The sequence below is a fragment of the Talpa occidentalis genome, unplaced genomic scaffold, assembly GCF_014898055.3.
Source record: "Talpa occidentalis isolate TD23 unplaced genomic scaffold, MPIMG_talOcc4v2.1 talOcc4.13, whole genome shotgun sequence".
NCBI classification, from domain to species: Eukaryota; Metazoa; Chordata; class Mammalia; order Eulipotyphla; family Talpidae; genus Talpa; species Talpa occidentalis.
Genome location: NW_023601322.1, coordinates 43,529,144 through 43,551,714, shown reverse-complemented (window position 1 = coordinate 43,551,714; position 22,571 = coordinate 43,529,144). Strand labels below are relative to the sequence as shown.

The 22,571-nt window shown below is 37.9% G+C and overlaps 1 protein-coding gene across 1 annotated transcript in view; it reads left to right on the top strand.

Moving 5' to 3' along the window:
* MYOM1 (myomesin 1) overlaps nt 1–22,571 on the top strand; it is a 149,702-nt gene that overhangs the window by 82,204 nt on the left and 44,927 nt on the right. Inside the window, exons 16-20 of the mRNA XM_037508781.2 lie at nt 1,144–1,327; nt 1,794–1,968; nt 3,647–3,768; nt 4,942–5,229; nt 7,373–7,569. Of these exons, the coding sequence (XP_037364678.1) occupies nt 1,144–1,327; nt 1,794–1,968; nt 3,647–3,768; nt 4,942–5,229; nt 7,373–7,569 (966 nt within the window). The remainder of the gene's footprint in view (nt 1–1,143; nt 1,328–1,793; nt 1,969–3,646; nt 3,769–4,941; nt 5,230–7,372; nt 7,570–22,571) is intronic.

Sequence of the window (22,571 nt, the reverse complement as noted above, 5' to 3'; positions counted from 1 at the left end):
TGCTTTCTCCTGCATCAAAAACCCTACCTGAACAACTGCAAGCAGAGAAACAGGAAAGTCTGTGTGCAATGCCAATATTGACTGCACTGCAGCTCATCAGTCTATAAATCTGTTAAGAAAACAGAAGCACTAATGAATATGATTTGAAGGAAGCCTTGAACATGGTGGAATATATTAATGAGGAAGATGTAAATATAGATGACCTAAAACTGAAAGTCCTTTGCAAAGCTCTTCAGAGAGGTAATTGATCTAGTTCAAATGGTAAAGATGATCTTATTGTAGTATCTAAGACAGTATACTTGTGAAAATCTTACAGAAACTTCTAAAGAATGGCTGTGAATACTTACAACAGGTGAAAGGCCTACCATAAGCAGATCAATCTGAAAGTGTGAAGTTCAGATGTAACTTTTTCTAAAAATTACCGTTGTGCCTGGAAAAACGCCATTAAATTACACTCAACTAAAATAACAGTTTATAACAGTGTAGTGAAAATGTAAGTATCTAAAATAGCATAATGGGCCTCCCTGGTGGCTCAGGTGGTTGAGCGCTGCACTGTGAAGCTGTCCGCAGCCTCTGCAGCGCTGGTTCCATCCTGGCCTGCTGGCGAGACTCCCACATGGCAAAGCAGACCTCTCCTGTCTCACCCGCTGCTCCCCTCAGCAGCGCATTTTGTTAGTCTGCCTGTTCTGTTCCCCGCTCTGTCTCTGGTGAATCCTCTCACCCTCCCATGCATCTGGCCTGTACCCCAGTTCTTGTATAAATAAATAAATCTTTAAAAAAAATAATAAAATATCATAATGCATTGGCCTACTTACCCTCCAAATTAGAAAGGTATCTGATACCAAATTATCTTCTAAATGAGTTAAGGTTTTTCAATAATACATTGATGATCTTATTTAGTTGATAAAAGAAGTCACATATTAAAGCAGCATATTTGTCAAATAATACAAAGCCATGTCTGATTTTGATGACCCTACAGATTTCAGGTGTTTTATCACCCAGTTCATCCAAGTCTCTTCTCCAGTTCATCTTGCATAAAAAATAGTAGTTTGTTGGCAGATAACTAAAACCGAGAGATGGCTGGCCTGAAGTCCCTGCTTATCCTTGTGGTGCTTTTAATGGCTTTCCCTTTTCTGGCTGCAGTGTGAGGCAGGAACTGAGAACTGGCAGCAGGTGAACACAGAGCTCCCCGTGAAGTCTCCCCAATTTGCTCTGTTTGACTTGGCTGAGGGGAAATCCTACAGTTTCCGTGTCCGCTGTTCAAATTCAGCAGGAATTGGTGAACCCTCAGAGGCAACGGAAGTGACCTTGGTAGGGGACAAACTTGGTAAGTGTAGAGTTTAGTTGAGCAATTGTAAATGTATTATACTTCAACTTAAGAGAAAATTCCAAAGCAAGAGCCTAACTAGATTCTACAGAAGTGTATATTCAGAAGTAAAAATGGTGACCTCATTACATATTTTTAATTTGATTCATGATTGTACTTGACTGATATGTCTTTTAAGAATTCATTATTATGAATTACGAAATCATGCAAAATAAACTTCTCCAAGAGTTTTAACAATATTACTAACACATTTTTTTTTCTGGAGTGTGCTGGCATTTTTATGGGTATTTAGTTTACCATTTATGCTCCCAAACAAACATATTTACTTCTTAATTTCCTGTTTTAACAAATATGTTGCAAAATAAAGCAAAATGTATGTTTGACAAGACTACTCTGTGTGTGCGTGTGGAAAATGAATTTTTTTTAAATTACCCTGAGTTTGATCATCATTTTCTTCTTTTCTCAGATATCCCCAAGGCCCCGGGCAAAATCATCCCAACCAGAAATACAGATACATCAGTAGTAGTTACATGGGAGGAATCCAAAGATTCCCAAGAACTGGTTGGATACTACATAGAATCAAGCATCGTTGGCTCTGGCAAATGGGAGCCCTGCAACAACAACCCCATAAAGGGCTCACGGTAAGCCCACTACGTGTGGGGTGGGGTAGGTGGGCACCCACCTCTACAGCCACAGACACTACAAAGAGGAAACAGCAGCCATGGCCATATAGCAACACAAACATGCAATGAAGGGAGATCTTTAAAAATCATTGTATCTTATATATCCAGATGAGTTCAACATGGAGCCTATCTTCTGCAGTACCTTTGAACAACAACAAACCAAAAAAGGTTTACTTGTGATATTAAACACTTAGAAACACATGCTACCAGCTATTTGAAGCTTTCAATTGGTAGCTCTTTTCTGATTCTTTTCCAATATGCTGTCTTTTTAACACCTCTTTCTGGTCTTTAATATGCAGTGTAATACTAGATTTTAAGGATCTGATCTAGTAGGCTCTAACTAATATAAGTTACTCAGCATTTAAAATAAATAGAAAAAAGTATCAGCATTTTACAAATTTTGAACATCACATGGTTAAACCCTGTGATAAGGAAACATAACTCTAAAATAAGAACATTTAGAATATCTTGCCACCTCTTTGTATCTGTTTGTACCAGGAGAAAGATTATTTTTCCTTGCTTTCAAATATTTTATCTATAGTTTTGCAAGTTGATGACGAATTCTGGTCTGCACCCAAATTCTGAGCCACATTTGATTTACAACCAATGTAGACAGCTTCTGGCTTGAGCCACTTCCACATCCAAGGATCCCCATGAAATTAGTTGGTTCTTTTTCAAAACATGACAGAATGGAGACAAACCAATAATGAACAAGGACAATATGTTTTGCAAGAGATTCATTTAGCCCATTTGTAAATTTCACGTTTACTCTTAGTCTTTTCCTGGGACTATTTAGAAACATTCACTAAGGATAAGCCTTTTGACAAACAGACATGCACTGTTCAAGGACAGGTGACATTTTTTATTCATCTTTGTCTGGAACACTGAAGGGCTCAGTAAATATTTGCTGAACTGAGCTGACCTACAGGCTTGGCCTAAATTATGGCTGTCTTTATTAAATATTTCAACATGGTGATAGTAATAGAGTTATTAGCAGATCTGTTATTACCTCTGGTTTACCAGCCTTAGGACAGATTAAAATGGTACGGTGACTCATGAAGCAGCTATATATAACCGTAATAATTATTAAAGAGTGAGGTTTTTTTATGTGTGAAACTGCCCATGAATTCATACCTCGTTATTGGATCCTTACATGTTAGTGGTAATTCTGGAATCCATTTTTCACCGTATTTTCAGATTCTAGTGTAATTCCTCAAGTAATTGTATCTTCTTTGTCATGCTTATTGATAATACCTTTTATTTACTAAATGCTTCTTTTTATGCCAAGCCCTATAGAGGATACTTTATATAATTTATGGTCAATCTTTACACAAAAAATTATTATGTATGTTGGCATTATTATTACCATGTTACTGATGGGCACACAGTGGTTCAGACAAATTCAGGTATTTTTTCAATGGAAATTGAGGACTCTTCGTTGTTTGACAGGGTGAGTTTAGAAAGATACCTTAGCTGCCTTGTCTAAAAGACAAAGTACATGAGTTGCATTACAACATATACTTTCTTTAAAAAAAAATTGAATTGTTTTATAAAGCCAGATCATTCAGTTAAGCCAAATATCATCTTTTCCTATTTTCCTCTTAGGAAAGTAATTAATAACTTTCTTTCCTTTTAGATTTACTTGTCATGGATTGGCGACTGGTCAGAGTTATATTTTCCGGGTCAGAGCAGTTAATGCAGCTGGACTTAGTGAATATTCACAGGATTCAGAAGCGATTGAAGTAAAAGCTGCTATTGGTGAGTTTCTTATGTATTACTTTATGGGGGGAGGGGATAAAATGTATCTTTTTAAATTACAAAGGAGGATACCATTTTCTCCAGAATCACCTAAAGCTTCTAACATGGTTCAGTGATTCCTTCCTCAGATGATCATTTCTGACTCCAGGCAACATCTAACCTTCCATAGCTGTCATTTTACAGATCTCCATCACTTATCCAGATGCTGTACATATGTAGCCTTTTCATCTTCACAAGTCCAGGTTTTCCTCGGATATTTCCCATTGCGTGAAATTCCATCCTAACTTTGTAATCATCCTGGGAACATGAAGGGCCTTCCGATTCCATGAAGTGGTATATCCCCGTAACACAGATCATCTTGCACCTAATTGCCATTTCATCTACAATAGAGCCTGACTTGTTTTCACTAACACCACATTAATGTGCTTTTTAAAAACTCTAAAAGTCATGCAAGATATAAATGGCTGCTTAATCATATGTTTCATCTCTGCTTGCAAAGTAACCAACAGAATAAAACCAGTAATAAAGTAATTATATGTATGTACAAGATGTACCTTCCAACCTTAAATGAAGTTGGGAAGGGACCAGGTAGTTCAGAGCAATAAAAATGAAATCTGTGATGCAGTAACATACTTAAAGAAATTATTTCATATCAATTGTCTTAGTTAGCATCCCATCTTTTAAACATTACAATATGAACAAAAGTGAATATATTACTTTGAGGTTGGGAGGTACAGATCTTTAATATTTTAGGAATGTAAATAATTCTGTTATAAAATAAAGTCTTTAATGTTATGTCTTTTGTGCACTTTGTAGTCCTTCTTTACTCCATTCTGTAGACTACTAGGGCTTATATTTCTCAAGAACTGTCTCAGATTTGCTCTTTCTTGTACACACTTGGGTCCTGCAAATCAAAATGGTTCCTGTTTTGTCTGTAGTTTTTTGTTCTCATTTCTTCTTTTTCCAGACCATGGAGAAGTTGAAATGTTACTTTGGTGTAAATTATGAGATGTGTGCTTCCATATTTATTGCAAATCCAAGTGATTTCTGCTAAAACAAGATTGTTTTTGTACTGCTTGTGGTTCTAATGTTATTCTCTTTGTTCTATTAAGTTAGAGCAATTTGCATTGTGTCTGAGCTCAAAGTGTTTCTGTTGTTATCTGGCAATTGTAGGGGGAGGAGTGTCTCCAGAGGTGTGGCCTGGACTGAATAAGATACCTGGTGGACTAACAGACTCCAGGGTGGCCTTGCATGAAGCCTCCCAGCCAACCATTAAGAAAGATGCTTTGCTTGGTAGCAAACTTAACAATCCTTCACTACCCAGTAGCTCTCACAACCTGGGCCAAACAGAAGTGAGTAACGTAAGTGAAACAGTTCAGGAAGAATTGACCCCATCACCAAAGAAAGCAGTTCTTGAGGGGAAAAGTAAATCTGAGCCACTGAAAAAGAAAAAGGATGTAGGTGAGAGTTGAAAGAGTAAAACTGTTCCATCTGTTTCCATCAGTGTCTTCATCTCTCATTGTCTACATCACATTCTTCCATCTGTGTTCATTTTCATCAGTGTTTATTCTTAATTTGATGTGTTTTCAATATTTTTGTCTAATGAGTTATAAAAGTAACCTTGTAAGGTTGGCTTTTATATATAATTCATTGTGCTTAATGACAATATTTGATTATAGAGTCTTTTGGGGGTTGTGAGGCAAATACACCTTTGCACTCATTTTGCTAAGAATTGGTGATAAGAGCAGAAAGCATTTGAAAATCATACCCCATGTAAGGTCCTTTGAAATATTTGTGTTTGATATATATATAGGAAAAATATTTCACAAAGAAGTGACATATTATCAGGATCAGACTATTAATACCTGATGCTCATCCTCAGGTTTTCAAATTATCCTTCACTTACAATTCTTATATATATAAGGAAAATTATATTTGAGTTGCTATGAGAAGTTGAACAGGTTATTATAATCACATATAGTTATATTCTAGGATGTATGATACACAATCCTGGATTTGTCATTAAGCTCAGTTCTAAGTTCAGAATTTTCTGACTAGAATATTTGTTATTTCTTGCTTACATATTCTAGGAAACAATGTTTTTCTTATCAAATAAAAATGAAATGATAAGGACCTCCCTGGTGGCGCAAGGGGTTAAGCACCGCACTCTGAGGCAATTCGCAGCCTTTGCAGCACTAGTTCAATCCCCGGCCAGACAGAGAGCAATCCACATGGTGAAACAGACCTCTCCTGTCTTGCCTGCTGCTCCCCTCAGCAGTGTATTTCAGTCAGTCTTCCTGTTCTGTTCCCCACTCTGTCTCTGGTGAATCCTCTCACCTCCCACATCTCTGGCCTGTACCCCAGCTCTTGTATGCATAAATAAATCCTTTTTAAAAAATGAAATGATAAGCATATACAGATAATTATGAAATGCCCCTTATCCATTCCTTATTTCTATGTCATATCCAACTTCCGTCACAACTGCCTGTCTCTTTTTTATTTTTATTTTTTTACACCTTTATTTATACCTTCAACTTAAGGCAATATGACATGTTCATAATCAACATTGCTCTGAAATAGGGGAAAGGAAAGGCAGGAGAGAGCACTTTTTTAAAATCTAAAGAATAAAGGAAGATGGATATAGAGAAAAACAAATATTTTTTTTATTGTATTGTTCGAAGAATCTCTTTTAGATAAGGATGAGATAATTCCTTTATCACCTATAATCCAAAGCAATATTCAAATGATTTCTTTGATGTTATTGCATGTCTACATGGCTTTCTTCTACTACCTCCACCCTTCTTTCTTTAGCAAAAAACACTATTTTGGTAGTTGAATGAAAAGATGGTAGGCAAAGCCACATAAATAACAGACAGATTTTAAAACATACTCCAAAAATTTTTCTGTCCAGGCTAGTAAGATGGTGACAGCTACTTAGCATTTTGTGCTACAGGAGTAATATTCCAGTATTAGGCAAAAAATAATGGGACAAAAAATATACTAAGAGAAAATTTCATAGCAGATTGTGCCTGTTTTTAAAATGTTTTTTAAAGGTGACATTTAGCAAAGTTCCAGAATAAGATTTTTTCTTTGTATAGACAGACCTTGTATGGTTATAATATCTCACAAGTGTATGTGTGCCTGAATGATGAAATGCTAGCCATTTGAAAAATAGATGAAAAATTTTAATAAGTAAATTGAGACAAAATTGATCGGCATATTCTATCTTCCTCAGGGAGCAAATACAAACAAAACATACGAAGAAACAAAAATACATAACTTAGGAAAATTATTTCTTATAGAGAACAGAATTATTTTTCAGGATAGTGCACCATTTTACTGTTAGTATTTCAAAACTTATCGATCCCTGGGACAGGGGAAGATTCTTTCTATATTTAGAATAATAATTGCAGTGACTTTTTACTGTAAATAAATTTTCTTTCCTCTTATTCAAAATCAGATGCCAAGTTCCTTAACAATCTCGTATTTTACTTTCAAACTGCAAGACCCAGTGCCCTCACACATGGCACCACTGAAACAAATTTAATATACATATAATCATAAATGCATTCTGTCTACTCATGATCTATTCATATTGCAACAGCGGCACCATCTCCACCCTGTGATATCACTTGTCTTGAAAGTTTTCGTGATTCAATGGTTCTTGGATGGAAGCAACCAGTTAACATTGGAGGAGCAGAAATTACTGGCTACTATGTGAACTATCGTGAGGTAATTGATGGGGTACCAGGAAGTTGGAGAGAAGCCAACATCAAAGCTGTCAGTGAGGAGGCATATAAGGTAAGTGTGTGACCTTCTGTACTGTGGAGTGTCATATGTACATTGTCACAATCACATGCACCATTGTGCCCACACAGGCACATGTTCCACACCTTGTAAATGATTCATTTCATTTCTCCATGTCCATTGCCTGCACCTATATGTCTTTTGTAAAAAGTATACGAAGAATAATTTGGCTCAACATACAAGATGTGTATATTTCTGATTCATACACACAAGCATAATAATTTCTTAGAACATTCACTATGATGGACCTCCCTCGTGACCAAGGAGTTAAGTCTCAGTGCTATCACCCCTACGGCCTGAGTTCAGTCCCCAGCCAGGGAGCTAACCCACATGGCGCAGCAGACCTCTCCAGTCTCGTCCGCTGCTCCCTCAGCAGTGTATTTCAATCTGCCTGTTCTGCTCCCCACTCTGTCTCTGGTTAATCCTCTCACCCCCTGTACTTCTGGCCTACACCGCAGTTCTTCTACACACACACACACACACACACACACACACACAAAGAACATTCACTATAAAATACATACCTATTGTGAAAACTAAGGTTTACTACAAAAATTAACTTACAAAATATCTGTATCCAAATGATTGTGGATTTTTAAACTTTCGATGTCCAATTTACAAAGGATAAAGGGATATGGGGTTGATGGTGAGACTCAGCCTTCCACCTGTGAAGTGTCCCCCATGACACTTAGTGCCTATAATGGCTGCCAAGAGGCACTTTAGTGTGTCCACCCACGAGTTTCCTTCTACATGTGGGTCTCCAACAGCAGTGCCCACCTCTGAGAAACTTGGGGGGGTCTCAATGTTGTCATAGTTGATGGCTCCCCTCTTTAGATTATCATCAGCTAGACCCTCATCCCATCCCCAATGCTCCCATGCTGTAAGGGAGATTGCAGGGAAGGCCAGGCGGTGCTGTCCCCAACTCAATGACTCACTCTATAAACTTAACATTTAAAGTTTTTGAAATATTTCACATACTCTAAGAATATGTAAAATACAATTCTATTCTTAAAATTGTCTAGTGTTGATGCTTGTCACTATGACTTCATTACTATAAGGTAGCCCATTCTATAGCCATCATACCATATACTTTTCCACCCAATTATTGACTATATTTGGACTTTAAAAAATTTTAACTTTATCAAACTACATAGCTCTGAACATTTTTGTACATATCTGTGGGTACATATGGACACTGATTTTTCCATGTTATTGCCTAAAAATAGAACTACCAAGCTAGAGAATCTTGTTTATCCTCAACTTTACTACACGACTCTGCTGTTTTCTCCTAAGGCATGTGAAATATCCCATTGGTTCACATCCTTTCCACAGTTAGCATATTCACACATTTTCAGTTTCGCAGTCTGGGTGTCAGATGAGTCGAGTCTGAACATCTTTTCTTATTATACGGTCCGTTTTGAAATCTTTTATAGCATGCTTGTTCAAGGTTGCCCACTTATCTAATGGGATTTCCTTGTGATGTGAAATTCTTTATATACTTTGAGTATAAAGCCTTGATGGTTGTGTAAGTTGCATGTATCTTCTCCCATTCAATAGTCTTTTCCTCTCCTTGTAGAGTCTATACTAATTTTTAAAGTCAAGTTTATTGCAGTCAGATTTACTAACTTTCAGGGTTTTTTTAATTAGTGGTTTCTGTGCCTCTTTTTTCTTTTCAAAAATGCCTTCTATACTCCAAATGCCATGGAAATGCTGCAGATGATATTCTAAAAGCTTTATAGCTTGCCACTTACATTTAAGTCATTAATTTGCCTATCAATTTTGCTCATCATGTGAACAGTCAAATATCATTTTCTCCCCTGTGAACACCCAGTTGTCCCAGAATCAGCTATTGAAAAGTCTGACATTTTCTATAAATTTGCTATGCTATTTGAATGATATGTCAAGTGTCTTTGCGTGCATTTTCCTTTTTCTGTGTTCTATTCTGTTCCACTGGTTTGTTTGTCTGCCACTGAGCCAATACCACATAGATTTAATTGTTATGGCATTATGGTAAATTTGATAACTGGTCAATCCGGTTCTCCCAGTTTTTTCTTCTTCCAGGATATTCTTAAAGCTCTTGCTCTTTGATTATAAATTACAGAATTAGATCACCAAGTTCTACCAAAAAACAGGTAAATGAAAACATAACAATAAACTAAATTAAACCAAACCAAAACATATGTGATTTCTGATTGAGATGCATTAAACTTATAAGTAAATTAAGAAATAATATTGTCCTCTAACTCATGAACAGATATTTTCCTGTATTTATTTTGAACTTTTCAAAAGTCTCTCAATAGTTTTATATTGCTCTGCAGAGGGCTTGTATACAATTTGTTATTTATAGAAACTACACACTTTTCAGTGCTTTTTAAAATGTTTTTATATAATAAATATATTTTGTATTATTTTTATTGCTGGAATAAATATACTTGATTTTATGTATTGATTTTGCATGTCATTATTATATATTCTTTTTTTGCTAATTTTTATTATAATTTCAATGTTACCAATATAGGTTTTTTGATTCTCTCCATATTTAGTTATATCATCTGTAAATGACAGTTTATACCTTCATTTCCATATTTTTTCTTTTATTTCATTTTCTTACCTTTCTATCTAGAATTTTTAACATAATATTGAATAGAAGTGATATTGATAATTCCAGATATGATCTTCACATTATTGAAAAACTTTGAATCTCAATGTTTTATAACATCAGCCAAAAGGAGGTTTCCTTCTAGTCCTCGTTTGTTAATAATTAATTAAAATAATTAAATATTTTTTCTGAATCTATTGAGATGATTACATATTTTTTCCATTTAATTTTGATGTGGTATGTTCTAGTAAATATCTAATGTTAAAACAGTCTTGCATGGGCCTCCCGGTGGTGCTGCAGGTTGAGCGCAGCGCTGTGAAGCTGTCCGCAGCCTCTGCAGTGCCGGTTCGATCCCGGCCAGCTGGCGAGGTTCCCACATGGCGTGGCAAACCTCTCCTGTCTCGCCCGCTGCTCCCCTCAGCAGTGTATTTAAGTCAGTCTGCCTGTTCTGTTCCCTGCTCTGTCTCTGGTGAATCCCCTCACCCTCCACATCTCTGGCCTGCAACCCAGCTCTTGTATAAAAATAAATCTTTAAAAAAAAAAAAGCAGTCTTGCATTCCGGGCTAAACTCAACTTGGATTATATATACTCTGTTTACGTATTTCTGGATTTTTTTTTTTTTGCTAATTATTGTTTACAATTTTTGCTTTTATGTTCATGAGTGAAATTGTCCTGACAGGAGAATTAATTTGGATATCAATATTTGACAAGGATAGTACAAGTAGGGAAAATGGCAAATAATCTCTCTTTTATTGAGATCTAATTCGCATATCATAAAATTCACCAGTTTAAAATGTTGCTTCATATATTTTGATGTGATGTTATTAGATGGCTACAAAGTTACTTTCTATAGTGCTAATAGTGTGCTTTGTCTTGGCCTATATATGGTCCATTATTAATATAAATATACCAATTTTCATTTGGTTGGTATTTGCACACATACAAATTTTTATCTTTAAATTTTTTTTTTTAAAGATTTATTTATTTATACAAGCACTGGGTACAGTCAGAAGCATGGGAGGGTGAGAGAATTCACCAGAGCCAGAGCAGGGAGCAGAGCAGGCAGAAGGACAGAAGCACACTGCTGAGGAGAGCAGCGGGCAGCAGGAGAGGTCTGCGCGCCATGTGGGACCCTCCTTCGGTGGCCAGGGAGCAGCCGGGGATTGAACCGGCTCTGCAGAGGCTGCGGGCAGCTTCGCAACCCAGCACTCAACCGCTGCGCCACCGGGGAGGCCCTTTTATCTTTTAATTTTCAATCAATCTCTAACCTTATTCTTTATATGTGTCTTTTACAAATAGCAGAGGTGGGTTTTTCCCACTATCTGATGGCCTTTGTTATTTAACTGAAATATTTACTGTTACTACCTTTGATTAGTTTACAAGAACCAGTTGTCTTATTCTCTGTTTTCTATGTGTCTTACATGTTCTGTTTTTTTTTTCTGTCATTTCTTGACTACTTTTGAATAGTTTTGTCTCCTTTAATCATTTCCTTTTCTCTCCTCCATTGTCATGAAAGCTATGAATTCTGAGTTTCTGTGTAGGTATGTTTTGATTATTATGCTAGAAATTATTGTTAGTGATCTCAACAAAATCTGAAGTTATTTCAGTTTTACCCTTGTTTTATAAATATAAATACCTTAGAATAAGCCATTTACTACTGGCTTATTCCCTAAGTATATGCTTTTGTGTATATATATATATATATATATTATTTTTTAAAGATTTATTAATTTATACATACAAGATCTGGGGCACAGGCCAGAGATGCAGGGGAGTGAAAGGATTCACCAGAGACAGAGTGGGGAACAGAACAGGCAGACTGACCAAACACACTGCTGAGGGGAGCAGCGGGCAAGACAGGGGAGTTCTGCCATGCCATGCGGGGTGCTCTCTGGCCGGCCGGGGATCGAACATGTGCTGCAGAGGCTGCAGATTGCCCCATAGTGCAGTGCTTAACCCCTTGCACCACCAGGGAGGTCCCCTTTTGTGCATATTTTTTATTCCTTAATTCAAAATAATTTCTATTATTGTTTTGTAGAGTCAGTAGTTGGTTAGATTTACCTATGTATTTAACATTTTACTTACTCTTAATTCTGCATCTTTGACCTGCCTTTGGAGATTACTTTCTTTTTGCCTAAATATTTTATTTTATTTTTTTAATTTTTTTTATAATAAATTTTATTTTATATTCCCCATACAATTGCAACCCCCCCCATTCTGACCACAATCCCTCCCCTCCCGCCCCCCACCCCCCAAAAAGTGTCTCTGGTTCATAGTTTTTTGTTGATTTTGATTTTCACTTTCTTATAGTTATTCATTTTCCTGGTCCCTTATTTAAGTTTTCTAGATTCCTGCTATGAGTGAGACCATCCGGTATTTTTCTTTCCCTTTTTGGCTTATTTCACTGAGCATGATCCCTTCCAGCGCCATCCATGTTACTGCAAATTGCATGTGTTTATCTTTTTGGAATGCTGAGTAATATTCCATGGTATATATGGACCACGTCTTCTTGATCCAGTCATCTATTTGGGCATTTGGGCTTTTTCCAAAGCTTAGCTATTGTAAACAGTGCTGCTATAAACATAGGGGTGCAGGTGCTCTTTGGAATGGATGTTTCTGTGTCCTTTGGATAAATACCTAGGAGTGGAATTGCTGGATCATATGGAAGCTCTATGTTTAGTAGGTCCAGAAATCTCCACACAGCTCTCCACAGTGGTTGGACCAGTTTGAACTCCCACCAACAGTGCAGGAGAGTTCCTTTTTCTCCACAACCTCGCCAACATTTGTTGTTGCTATTTTTTTTAATATGTGCCATTCTCACTGGTGTAAGATGGTATCTCATGGTAGTTTTGATTTGCATTTCCCTGATTACAAGTGATGTTGAACATTTTTTCATATGCCTGTTGGCCATTTGCATTTCCTCTTCAGAGAAGTTTCTTTTTAGCTCTTCTGCCCATTTTTTGACTGGGTTATTTTCTTTGTTGTTGTTGAGTCTCATCAGCTCTTTGCAGATTTTTGTGATCAGTCCTTTATCATTAGTGTTGGGTGCATGTTCTCCCAGTGGAGTTTCTCTTTGTTTTTGTTATTGTCTCTTTTGCTGTGCAGAAGCTCTTTAATTTGATGTAGTCCCAGCTGTTTATCTTTGCCTTCACTATCACCACTTTGGGTGATGTATCTGTAAAGATGTCTTTGATGTGCAAATCACGTAGTGTTTTGCCTATATTTCCTTCTATATATTTTATGGTTTCAGGTCTTATGTCTAGTTCTTTAATCCATTTTGAGTTGATTTTTGTGTATGGTGTGAGGTAGTGGTCAAGCTTCATTCTTTTGCATGTAGCGACCCAGTTTTCCCAGCACCATTTATTGAACAAACTTTCTTTGCTCCAATGCATAGTCTTTGCTCCTTTGTCAAAGATTAGTTGACCATAAATCTGTGGGTTTATTTCTGGATTTTCCATTCGATTCCATTGGTCTGTGTGTCTGTTCTTGTTCCAATACCATGCAGTTTTGATGATTATGGCTTTGTAGTATAGTTTGAAGTCTGGGAGTGTGAGGCCTCCATTCCCTTCTTTCTTTTTCAGGAGAGCTTTGGCAATTCGGGGTTTTTTGTGATTCCATATGAATTTCATCAATAATTGTTCTATTTCTTTGAAGAATGACATTGAAATTTTGATTGGAATAGCATTGAATCTGTATATTGCTTTTGGTAGGATGGCCATTTTAATAATGTCTATTCTTCCAATCCATGAGCAGGGGATGTCTTTCCATTTCTTTGTGTCTTCTATTTCTTTTAACAGTGTTTTATAGCTTTCTTTGTATAGGTCCTTTACCTCTTTTGTTAGATTTATTCCCAAATATTTGATTTTTTTGTTTCAATAATAAAAGGGTGGTTTTTTTTGATTTCTTCTTCTTCAGATTTATTGTTTGTGTTTAGGAAGGCTACTGACTTTTGTGTGTTGATTTTGTATCCTGCCACTTTACTGAACTGATTGATGAGTTGAATTAGTTTTTCTGTGGAGTTTTTGGGGTTCTCTATGTATATTATCATATCATCTGCAAATAGTGATAGTTTGACTTCTTCTTTTCCTATTTGGATTCCTTGGATGTCTTTCCCTTGTCTTATTGCTCTGGCTAGGACTTCCAGCATTATATTGAAAAGCAGTGGTGAGAGTGGCCATCCTTGTCTTGTTCCAGATCTTAATGGAATTGCTTTCAGCTTTTCACCATTGAGAATGATACTGACTGTTGGCTTCTCATAGATGGCCTTTATGATGTTGAGGTATGTTCCTTGTATCCCAAGAATTTCAAGGGCTTTTATCATGAATGGGTGTTGCACTTTGTTGAAAGCTTTCTCAGCATCTATTGATATTATCATATGGTTTTTATATTTCTTTTTGTTGATGTGTTGGATAACGTTGATTGATTTTCGGATGTTAAACCATCCTTGTGTCCCTGGAATGAATCCTACTTGGTCGTGGTGAATTATCTTATGGATACATTGTTGGATTCTGATAGCTAAAATTTTGTTGAAAATTTTTGCATCAGTGTTCATTAGGGAGATTGGCCTGTAGTTTTTCTTTTTTGTGTTGTCCTTATTCGGTTTTGGTATTAGTGTAATGTTGGCTTCATAGAACGTGTTTGGTATTGTCTCTCCCTTCTCAATTTTTTGGAAGAGTTTGTGAAGGATAGGCACCAATTCATCTCTGAATGTTCGGTAGAATTCGTTTGTAAATCCATCAGGTCCTGGGCTTTTGTTTTTGGGGAGGTTTTTGATTACCATTTCAATTTCGCTGCTTGTAATTGGTCTGTTTAGGTGTTCTGTTTCTTCTTTATCTAGCTTTGGGTGATTGTAGAGTTGTAGGAATTTGTCCATCTCCTCTAGATTGTTGAACTTGTTTCCATATAACTGTTCATAGTAGTTACTGATTATTCTTTTTATTTCTGCTGTGTCCGTTGTGATTTCTCCTCTTTAATTTCTGATCCTGTTTATTTGTGCTTTCTCCCTTTTTTCCTTTGTGAGCCTGGCTAGGGTTTTGTCTATTTTATTGATTTTTTCGAAGAACCAGCTCTTGGTTTCATTAATCTTTTGGATTGTTTTTTTAGTTTCAATTTCATTTATTTCTGCTTTGGTTTTTATTATTTCTTTTCTTCTACTGGTTTTGGGGTTTTTTTGTTGTTCTTTTTCTAGATCTTTGAGCTTCGAGATTAGGTTGTTTCTTTGAGTTCTTTCTTGTTTCTTGATGTGAGCTTCTATTGCTATATATTTTCCTCTTATTACTGCTTTTGCTGCATCCCATACATTTAGGATATTGGTGTCCTCCTTGTCATTCAATTCAAAGAATTTTTTAATTTCCTCTTTGATCTCCTCATTAGTCCAGTGGTCTTCCAGTAGTGTGGTTTTAGTCTCCATGAGGTAGGAAAGTTCCTTGCCTTCTTTTTATGGTTTATTTCTAGCTTGATGCCTTCATGGTCAGAAAAGATGGTTGGTATGATTTCAATCTTGGTGTATCTGTTGATGTTTGTCTTTTGCCTCAATATGTGATCGATCCTGGAGAATGATCCGTGTGCGCTTGAGAAAAATGTGTACTCCGTTTTTTTGGGGTTTCGTGTTCTATAGATGTCTGTTAAGCCCAAATGCTCTACGTCCTTATTTAGAGCTTTAGTTTCTTTACTTATTTTTTGTCTTGTTGATCTATCCATTGTTGATAGTGGTGTGTTGAAGTCTCCCACTACATATGTGTTTTCTCTGATGTCTGTTTTCAGAGATGACAACAGTTGTCTGATATATTTTGGTGCTCCTTCGTTTGGTGAGTATATGTTAATGAGTGTTATTTCTTCTTGAAGTATTGTCCCTTTGATCATAATGTAGTGACCGTTGGGATCCCTTTTTATTTTTTTGAGTTTGAAATCTGTTTTATCTGATATAAGTATAGCTGTTCCTGCTTTCTTTTTTGGTCCATTTGCTTGTAGGATTGTTTTCCATCCTTTAACTTTGAGTCTATTTTTATCTTTTGTAGCTAAATGTGTTTCCTGGAGACAGTAAAAGGTTGGGTTTTGTTTCTTAATCCAGGCTGCAACTCTGTGTCTTTTTATTGAAGAGTTTAGTCCATTTACATTTAGGGTTAATATTGATATGTTAGCATCTGTATTTGCCATTGTGTTTGTCTTTCCTTTGATTTTATTTATTCTTTTAATATCTTTTTTTTCCTTGCCTTCTTTTGTTGTTATTCGTCCCTCTGAGGTTCTGGCTTTAGGATTCCTTGTAGTATTTTTTGGAGTGGGGGTTTATTGGTAATGAAGTTCCATAGTTTCTGTTTGTCTGGGAAGGTCCTTATTCTTTCTTCATAGAGGAAGGAAAGCTTTGCGGGATAGAGTATTCTTGGTTGACATCTGTTTTCTTGGAGTCTGTTGACTATGTCCTTCCACTCTCTCCTTGCCCGTAGTGTTTCTTCAGAGAAGTCTGATGTCAGCCTGATTGGTTTTCCTTTGAATGTTATTTGTTTCTTCCCCATTGTCAGCTTCATTATTTTTTCCTTGTCCTGGATTCTTGGGAGCTTCACTATTATGTGTCTTGCTGTATTTTTCCTTTCGTCATGGAAGTTTGGTGTTCTTCTTGCTTCTTGTATATCAATTTTCAGCTCCTTCTTCACATTTGGGAAGTTCTCCTCAATTATCTCCTGGAATATTTTCTCTGTTCCTACATCTCTCTCCCCTCCTTCTGGTATTCCTATAACTCTTATATTTCCTTTCCTCATGGTGTCCGATAGTTCCCGAAGTCTTTCTTCGTTCTTTTTCCTTCGTACTTCTCTTTCCTTTTCTGTTTTGGTTCTTTTTATTTCTGTGTCTTCAAGAGAACTTATTCGTTCTTCCATTTCATCTATTCTGCTTTCATTGCTTTTCCCAGAATTCTTTAGTTCTTCCATTAATTCTTTGATCTCCTGCATTTCTTTTACTTCCCTCTTTAGGGACTCAATTTCATTCTTCTGATCGTTGATTATTTTTCCCTTATCATTGTTTTCCTTTATGAGTTCTGTCATTTTTTTAATCATGGCAATTTTAAATTCTCTTTCTGGAAGGTTCAGAAGTTCTTCCAAGTTACTGTCGTTGCAATCTGGGGGCTGGTTTTCTTTTTGTGGTGTGCTTCTTCCCTGAGTAGTTGCTATGTTGCGTGTGGTTCTTCTACTCCCTACTGTCTGTTTTCTAATTTGCCGTATGCGTTGGGACACTGTGTTGCTGGGACTGGCCGGCATCTTGGGTGAGCTTCTCTGCTCCCCTCTGGCTCCTCCGGGAGCCATCTGTCAGTTTCAAGCAGTCTTTACTGAAGAAAGGTCCCTGTTCTAAAATGCCGATGTGGGGACACACGCCCCTGTGCTCCTGGTCTGCCCCGGCGGTGGGTTCCCTCTCCCCCTCTGGGCTTGGACTGCAGGCCAGATGTGTTCTGGTGTGGGCGAACTTCCCCGGCTCACCTCTGGCTCCTGAGGGAGCCTTCTGCAGGCAGTCTTTACTGAAGAAATGTCCCTGTTCTAAAATGGCGATGCGGGACACACTCCCTGTTTGTGCAGTCAGGCACACTCTTCTGCGCGCCTGGTCTGCCCCGGCTTTGGGTACTCACTCCCCCTGTGGGCTCAGACTACTGGTCGGCAGGGGCCCGGCGTGGGCTAACTTCCCAGCTGGCCACTGGCTCCTCCAGGAGCCTCTGCTGGTTTCAAGTCGCTAGGTGGCGCCAGAGAGCTCTCCTAGAGCCCTTGGGGAGCTGTTTTTTTTTTTTTTTTTTTTTTTCACCCCGTGGGACAGGAAACAGAGCGGGAATGGTAAGGTAAACCTCAACGGCTTTGGGGTGCTGTGTCTGCCTTGTGCCCCACCGTCGTGGAGAACCCACACCCCAAATTTTGTGCCCCGGATCTCAGTTCCAAAGCCCTCAGGTCCAGGACGCGGGCTGTAGCCCAGTTCAGTGTCCACAGAATGGCGTCTTTTGCACCCCGCTCCCGTCCCTGGGTGCCTGGTTCCTGGATACTCAGTGAGGGACTTTCACCTCAGTGAGGGTCTTCGCGGGCGTCTCCCTGCAAGCCTAGTCGCAGGCGCGAGGACCTGGGCAGCCGCGATCCCAATCCGCGTTTGCTTTTCAACCGCGCTGCTTTTCCGCGCTATCCCAATCCGCGTTTGCTTTTCCAGCCCGCCGCTTTTCCACGCGATCCCGACCGCGTTTGCTTTTCCAGCCCGCCGCTTTTCCGCAAGCTTACCGAGCGGCCCGGGGCTGTGTGCTGGTCCAGGTCTCCTCCTGGGGGGCAGGGTCTCTGTTTAATGGCGCCTGGAGCTCACCTCCGCGGCGAATCCTGCAGGGTTCTCCGCAGCTCCCGTTCACGGGGTGTGGTGGCTGCAATAGTTCCTTTCCACTCACAGTCCCGCTTGCTGCGTAGTTTGTTCTTGTTGGTCGTTTTAGTTTGTTTTTTTCCTCCTCTCTGCTGGTCGGAGAGTGCCGCCTCTGTGGGTGGGGGAGGGGAGTAGGGTTCTGCGCTTTCCTCCCTTCTAGTCCTCTTTTATGGCCACTTTCTTCTTCGGGCAGTTTGCTGGAGTCGTCCGTTTATCTTCCGCATCCCAGTTCTCACTGGGACCTGCCGCTTTTCCTCCCTATTAACTTTTTTTTAATGGGAGATCTTTCTCGCAGCATCTCCTCGCCGCCATGTTGCTCCGCCCTCTGCCTAAATATTTTAGATATTCCTTTAGTGAGAGTTTGCTAAAGGTTCACTTCATTTTCACTTGTCTGAAAAATATCAGTATTTTTTCCTCATTGTATATTCATTCTGAGTAAAAAAAAAATTTTAAGGTCTTTTTTTTTTATACATTTTTTACAACGTTTTTCATTTTTTGCACAATGTATACATTTTCATCTTGGTTATAGTCCCCATACAATTCCCCCCCCCCCCCTTGTTTTTGATCCTGCTCCCTCCTCCCCCTCTCCTGTCCCACCCTGTAGTGTGTCTCTGGTTTATAGTTGCTTGTTGCTTTTGATTTTTACTTAATTATAATTAGGTTTTTACCTGGTCCTTATTTAGATTTTTTAAATTCCTGCTATGAGTGAGACCATCAGTTATTGTCTTTCACGCTTTGAAAATATGTTTTCATTAAAGTCTGGCACCCTGCAGCCACTGACTTGTCAGCTCTTAGTCTGTGTGCTCATTTGAGTGTAATTTGTATTTTTTCTTGGACAGCTTTTAGTATGTTTGATATCTTCTTGGTGTGCTATAGTTAAATATTATGTATCTTTTTTAAATCTCTCTGAGATTTTTTAAATCTACTTTGGATTTTTTGTATCTAGGATTAAAGAGGGAGGAGAAATTTTCAATCTGTAGCTTAGATTTTTCAGGAAGATCTTTCTAGAAAATTCTAAGTCATTATCTCCTAAAATATTGATGCTGTACTATTCTTTCTTCCCCTCCTGCTGAAATTAATTAAACATACGACATTCTCATTCTATCCTTCATGTGTATTAATCACTTTCCTCTCTTTCTTGTTTTTATTTCTTTTATATAACTTCTTCTTATGTTTAGTTTACAAATTCTCTCTTCTTTTGCATCTAATTTCCTATTAAACACATCCAATATTGTTTCTTTTTGTGTTTTCCCTTTCTTATAAGTCACAATTTATGTGTTTTACAGTTTAGTGTCTCCTACAGTTATTTTAAATTTGTGTTTTATTTTATTTTATTTTATTTTTAAATTTCTCTCTCTTTTTTTAAAGATTTATTTATTTATTTATACAAGCACTGGGTACAGTCAGAAGTGCGGGAGGGTGAGAGAATTCACCAGAGCCGGAGCAGGGAGCAGAACAGGCAGAAGGACTGAAGTACACTGCTGAGGGGAGCAGCGGGCAGCAGGAGAGGTCTGCGCGCCATGTGGGACCCTCCTCCAGTGGCCGGGGAGCAGTCGTGGATTGAAACGGCTCTTCAGAGGGTGTGGGCAGCTTTGCAACCCAGCGCTCAACTGCTGCACCACCAGAAGGCCCTTAAATTTGTGTTTTATATTTAAAACATGGGAAACAGCTGCTTTTGTAATCTATGTCTGATAATTCTGCTATCTAATATCTGTTATCAGTAGTTTTGATATGACTCATAGTGTCTTGTTTTTTCTGCATGGATTTCCTTAGTTTTGTTCTGCTCATTGTCTTTAAAATATTATTTGCATGCATAATTTGAAATTTAGGATGAAGGTGCTTTTCTCTGGAAAGAATTTGCAAATGCTTCTGCAAGGTGCCTGGGGATACCACCTGTTCAGTTTTTTCTTAAACCAAGTACAAGACTTTAAAGTTTTGGATAATCAGGTGATATAAATATGCACTGCACATCTATATAAGACAGGTTTATTTCTGATTCAACTTTTGCCCCAAAGAGTAAAGTCCTTTAGGCTTCCAGCTTAGTCTATAGAAATTCCCTTTTATTATCTTCTTCTTAGGTTTACCTAAGACTTTGATTGCTACGTTCCTCTCCTCATAAGATCATCAAAACTAAAGGTCAAATTTTTCCCCAAAGCAAAAGCCACTTCTGTGTTTCATTTATCTCTCTTTGTTCCTTATTTCCCTTCATTCTGGTATGATAATTCTGTAACATCGTGACATTAATTTCAAACCTTTGAAATTTTGTAAAAGATATTTTTATCTAGTATTTTAATTTTTTTTCAGAGGAAGAATAATCTGATTAGCTTAGCACACTGTATAACCAAAAGTAGAAGTTCTCTGTCATAACATTTACCTAAGCCTAGAGTACCAACTTTTCCTGTTTGCCTGGGACTCTTTTAGCACTAAATGGGACATTTAAAATGGGACATTTTAGCATTAAATGTCCTTTGTCCTTGAAAACTCTGTAGTCTCAGGAAAACCAGATGATTGGTCACACTATAGGGTCCCAAAACAACCATGATACCTGAATAAAACATATTTAGATCAAGTTTTCTACATTGTGGTTTCTCCTTAATTAAAAAGAATTTCCCTCCTAAAGGGAATGTGTATGTCTGTATGTAATCAAAGGGTGCTTAATTGTTATGTTATTATATTGTTATGTTATTATAACACATAGCCATTGTAGTCTACTTATATCCTAAGTAAGTAACAAGACAAACCCTCTATGGATGAACTGTGACTTCGTGATCAAATCAGATGTAAACTGAATCATAGGTTGTTTATCTTGACTTAAATCATATAAATAAACTCATCTGGTTCCACCAATACCTTTCACATTAATATATTCTATTTCTATTTTGCAGATGTTTTCACATTCATTATTTTATCACATATATTTATTCTCACAACAATCCAATTCTTACGGAGGGAGATACAGAAAATAACGGACAACTCAGTAAAGAGCAGCAATATTACAAGAATTTTAATGTTTTGATTCCTAGCTTAGAGTTCATTTAATTTTCATATAAATATGCATTAGTTTTCTTTTGTTGTATAACAGATCATAGCAAATTTGTACCCACACTTGTTATCTCACAGTTTCCCTGAGTCAGGAGCCTGGCACGCCTTAGCCAGGTCTTCTGATCATGTCTCACAGGACTGCAGTCAGGTGTCACCTGGGCTGCCTCTTATCTGGAGCTTGACTTTCCTCCCAGCCTCCTTCAGGTTATTGGCAAAATTCAGTTCCTTGCAGCTGTGTCTCCCAGAGGCTGTGAGTGGCTGTGTTGTTTATAAATAGTACTTGTTTCTTCAAGGTCATCAGGACAGTATTTCTCATCAGGAAGGTCACAAACTTCATTTTAAGAGTTTCTGTCTCATAAGTTAGTCCATTGGAAAAACCCACTCGTCCTCTTCTGCTCACCGGAAGGAAGGGAGGAGAAAGTGGGAGGGGAGGAGATGGACGTGGAGTAGAGCACAATGGACTGTGTTGGAGGGCTATGGGTGCTTTGGTGGTGGGAAAACCATAGTGACCACACCTGAGTGGAGAAATCTTATATTGTGACAAAACAAACAAGGATATAAAGTTTCTTAAAAATTTTATAAAGATTCACTGCATGGGCATGATTGGTTAAATCATTTTACCCTTGGTGCTGGAACTTCCCTCTAGAGAAGACCAGGGTGGGATTGAAAGTTCTAATCACACAGTTGCCCCACCACCCCAAGCTACTAGCCTTCATACCCAGAGACTTTCCCCAAGTCTAACAGAAGACACTTTTATCACTCTCATAACTTGGGAAATTCTAAAGGTTTCAGGAACTCTGTGCCAGGAATAAAGAGAAAGGCCAAATATATATTTCTTACTGTAAATAACAATACCACAGTCAGGCCCATCTAGAACAATCTATCTCCATTTTGATTAACTGAAAATCATCTAGTGAGAGACTTTAATTGCCAGTAAAATACCCCTCTTCTTTTGCCGCGAGTTATCACAACAACCACAGGGTTG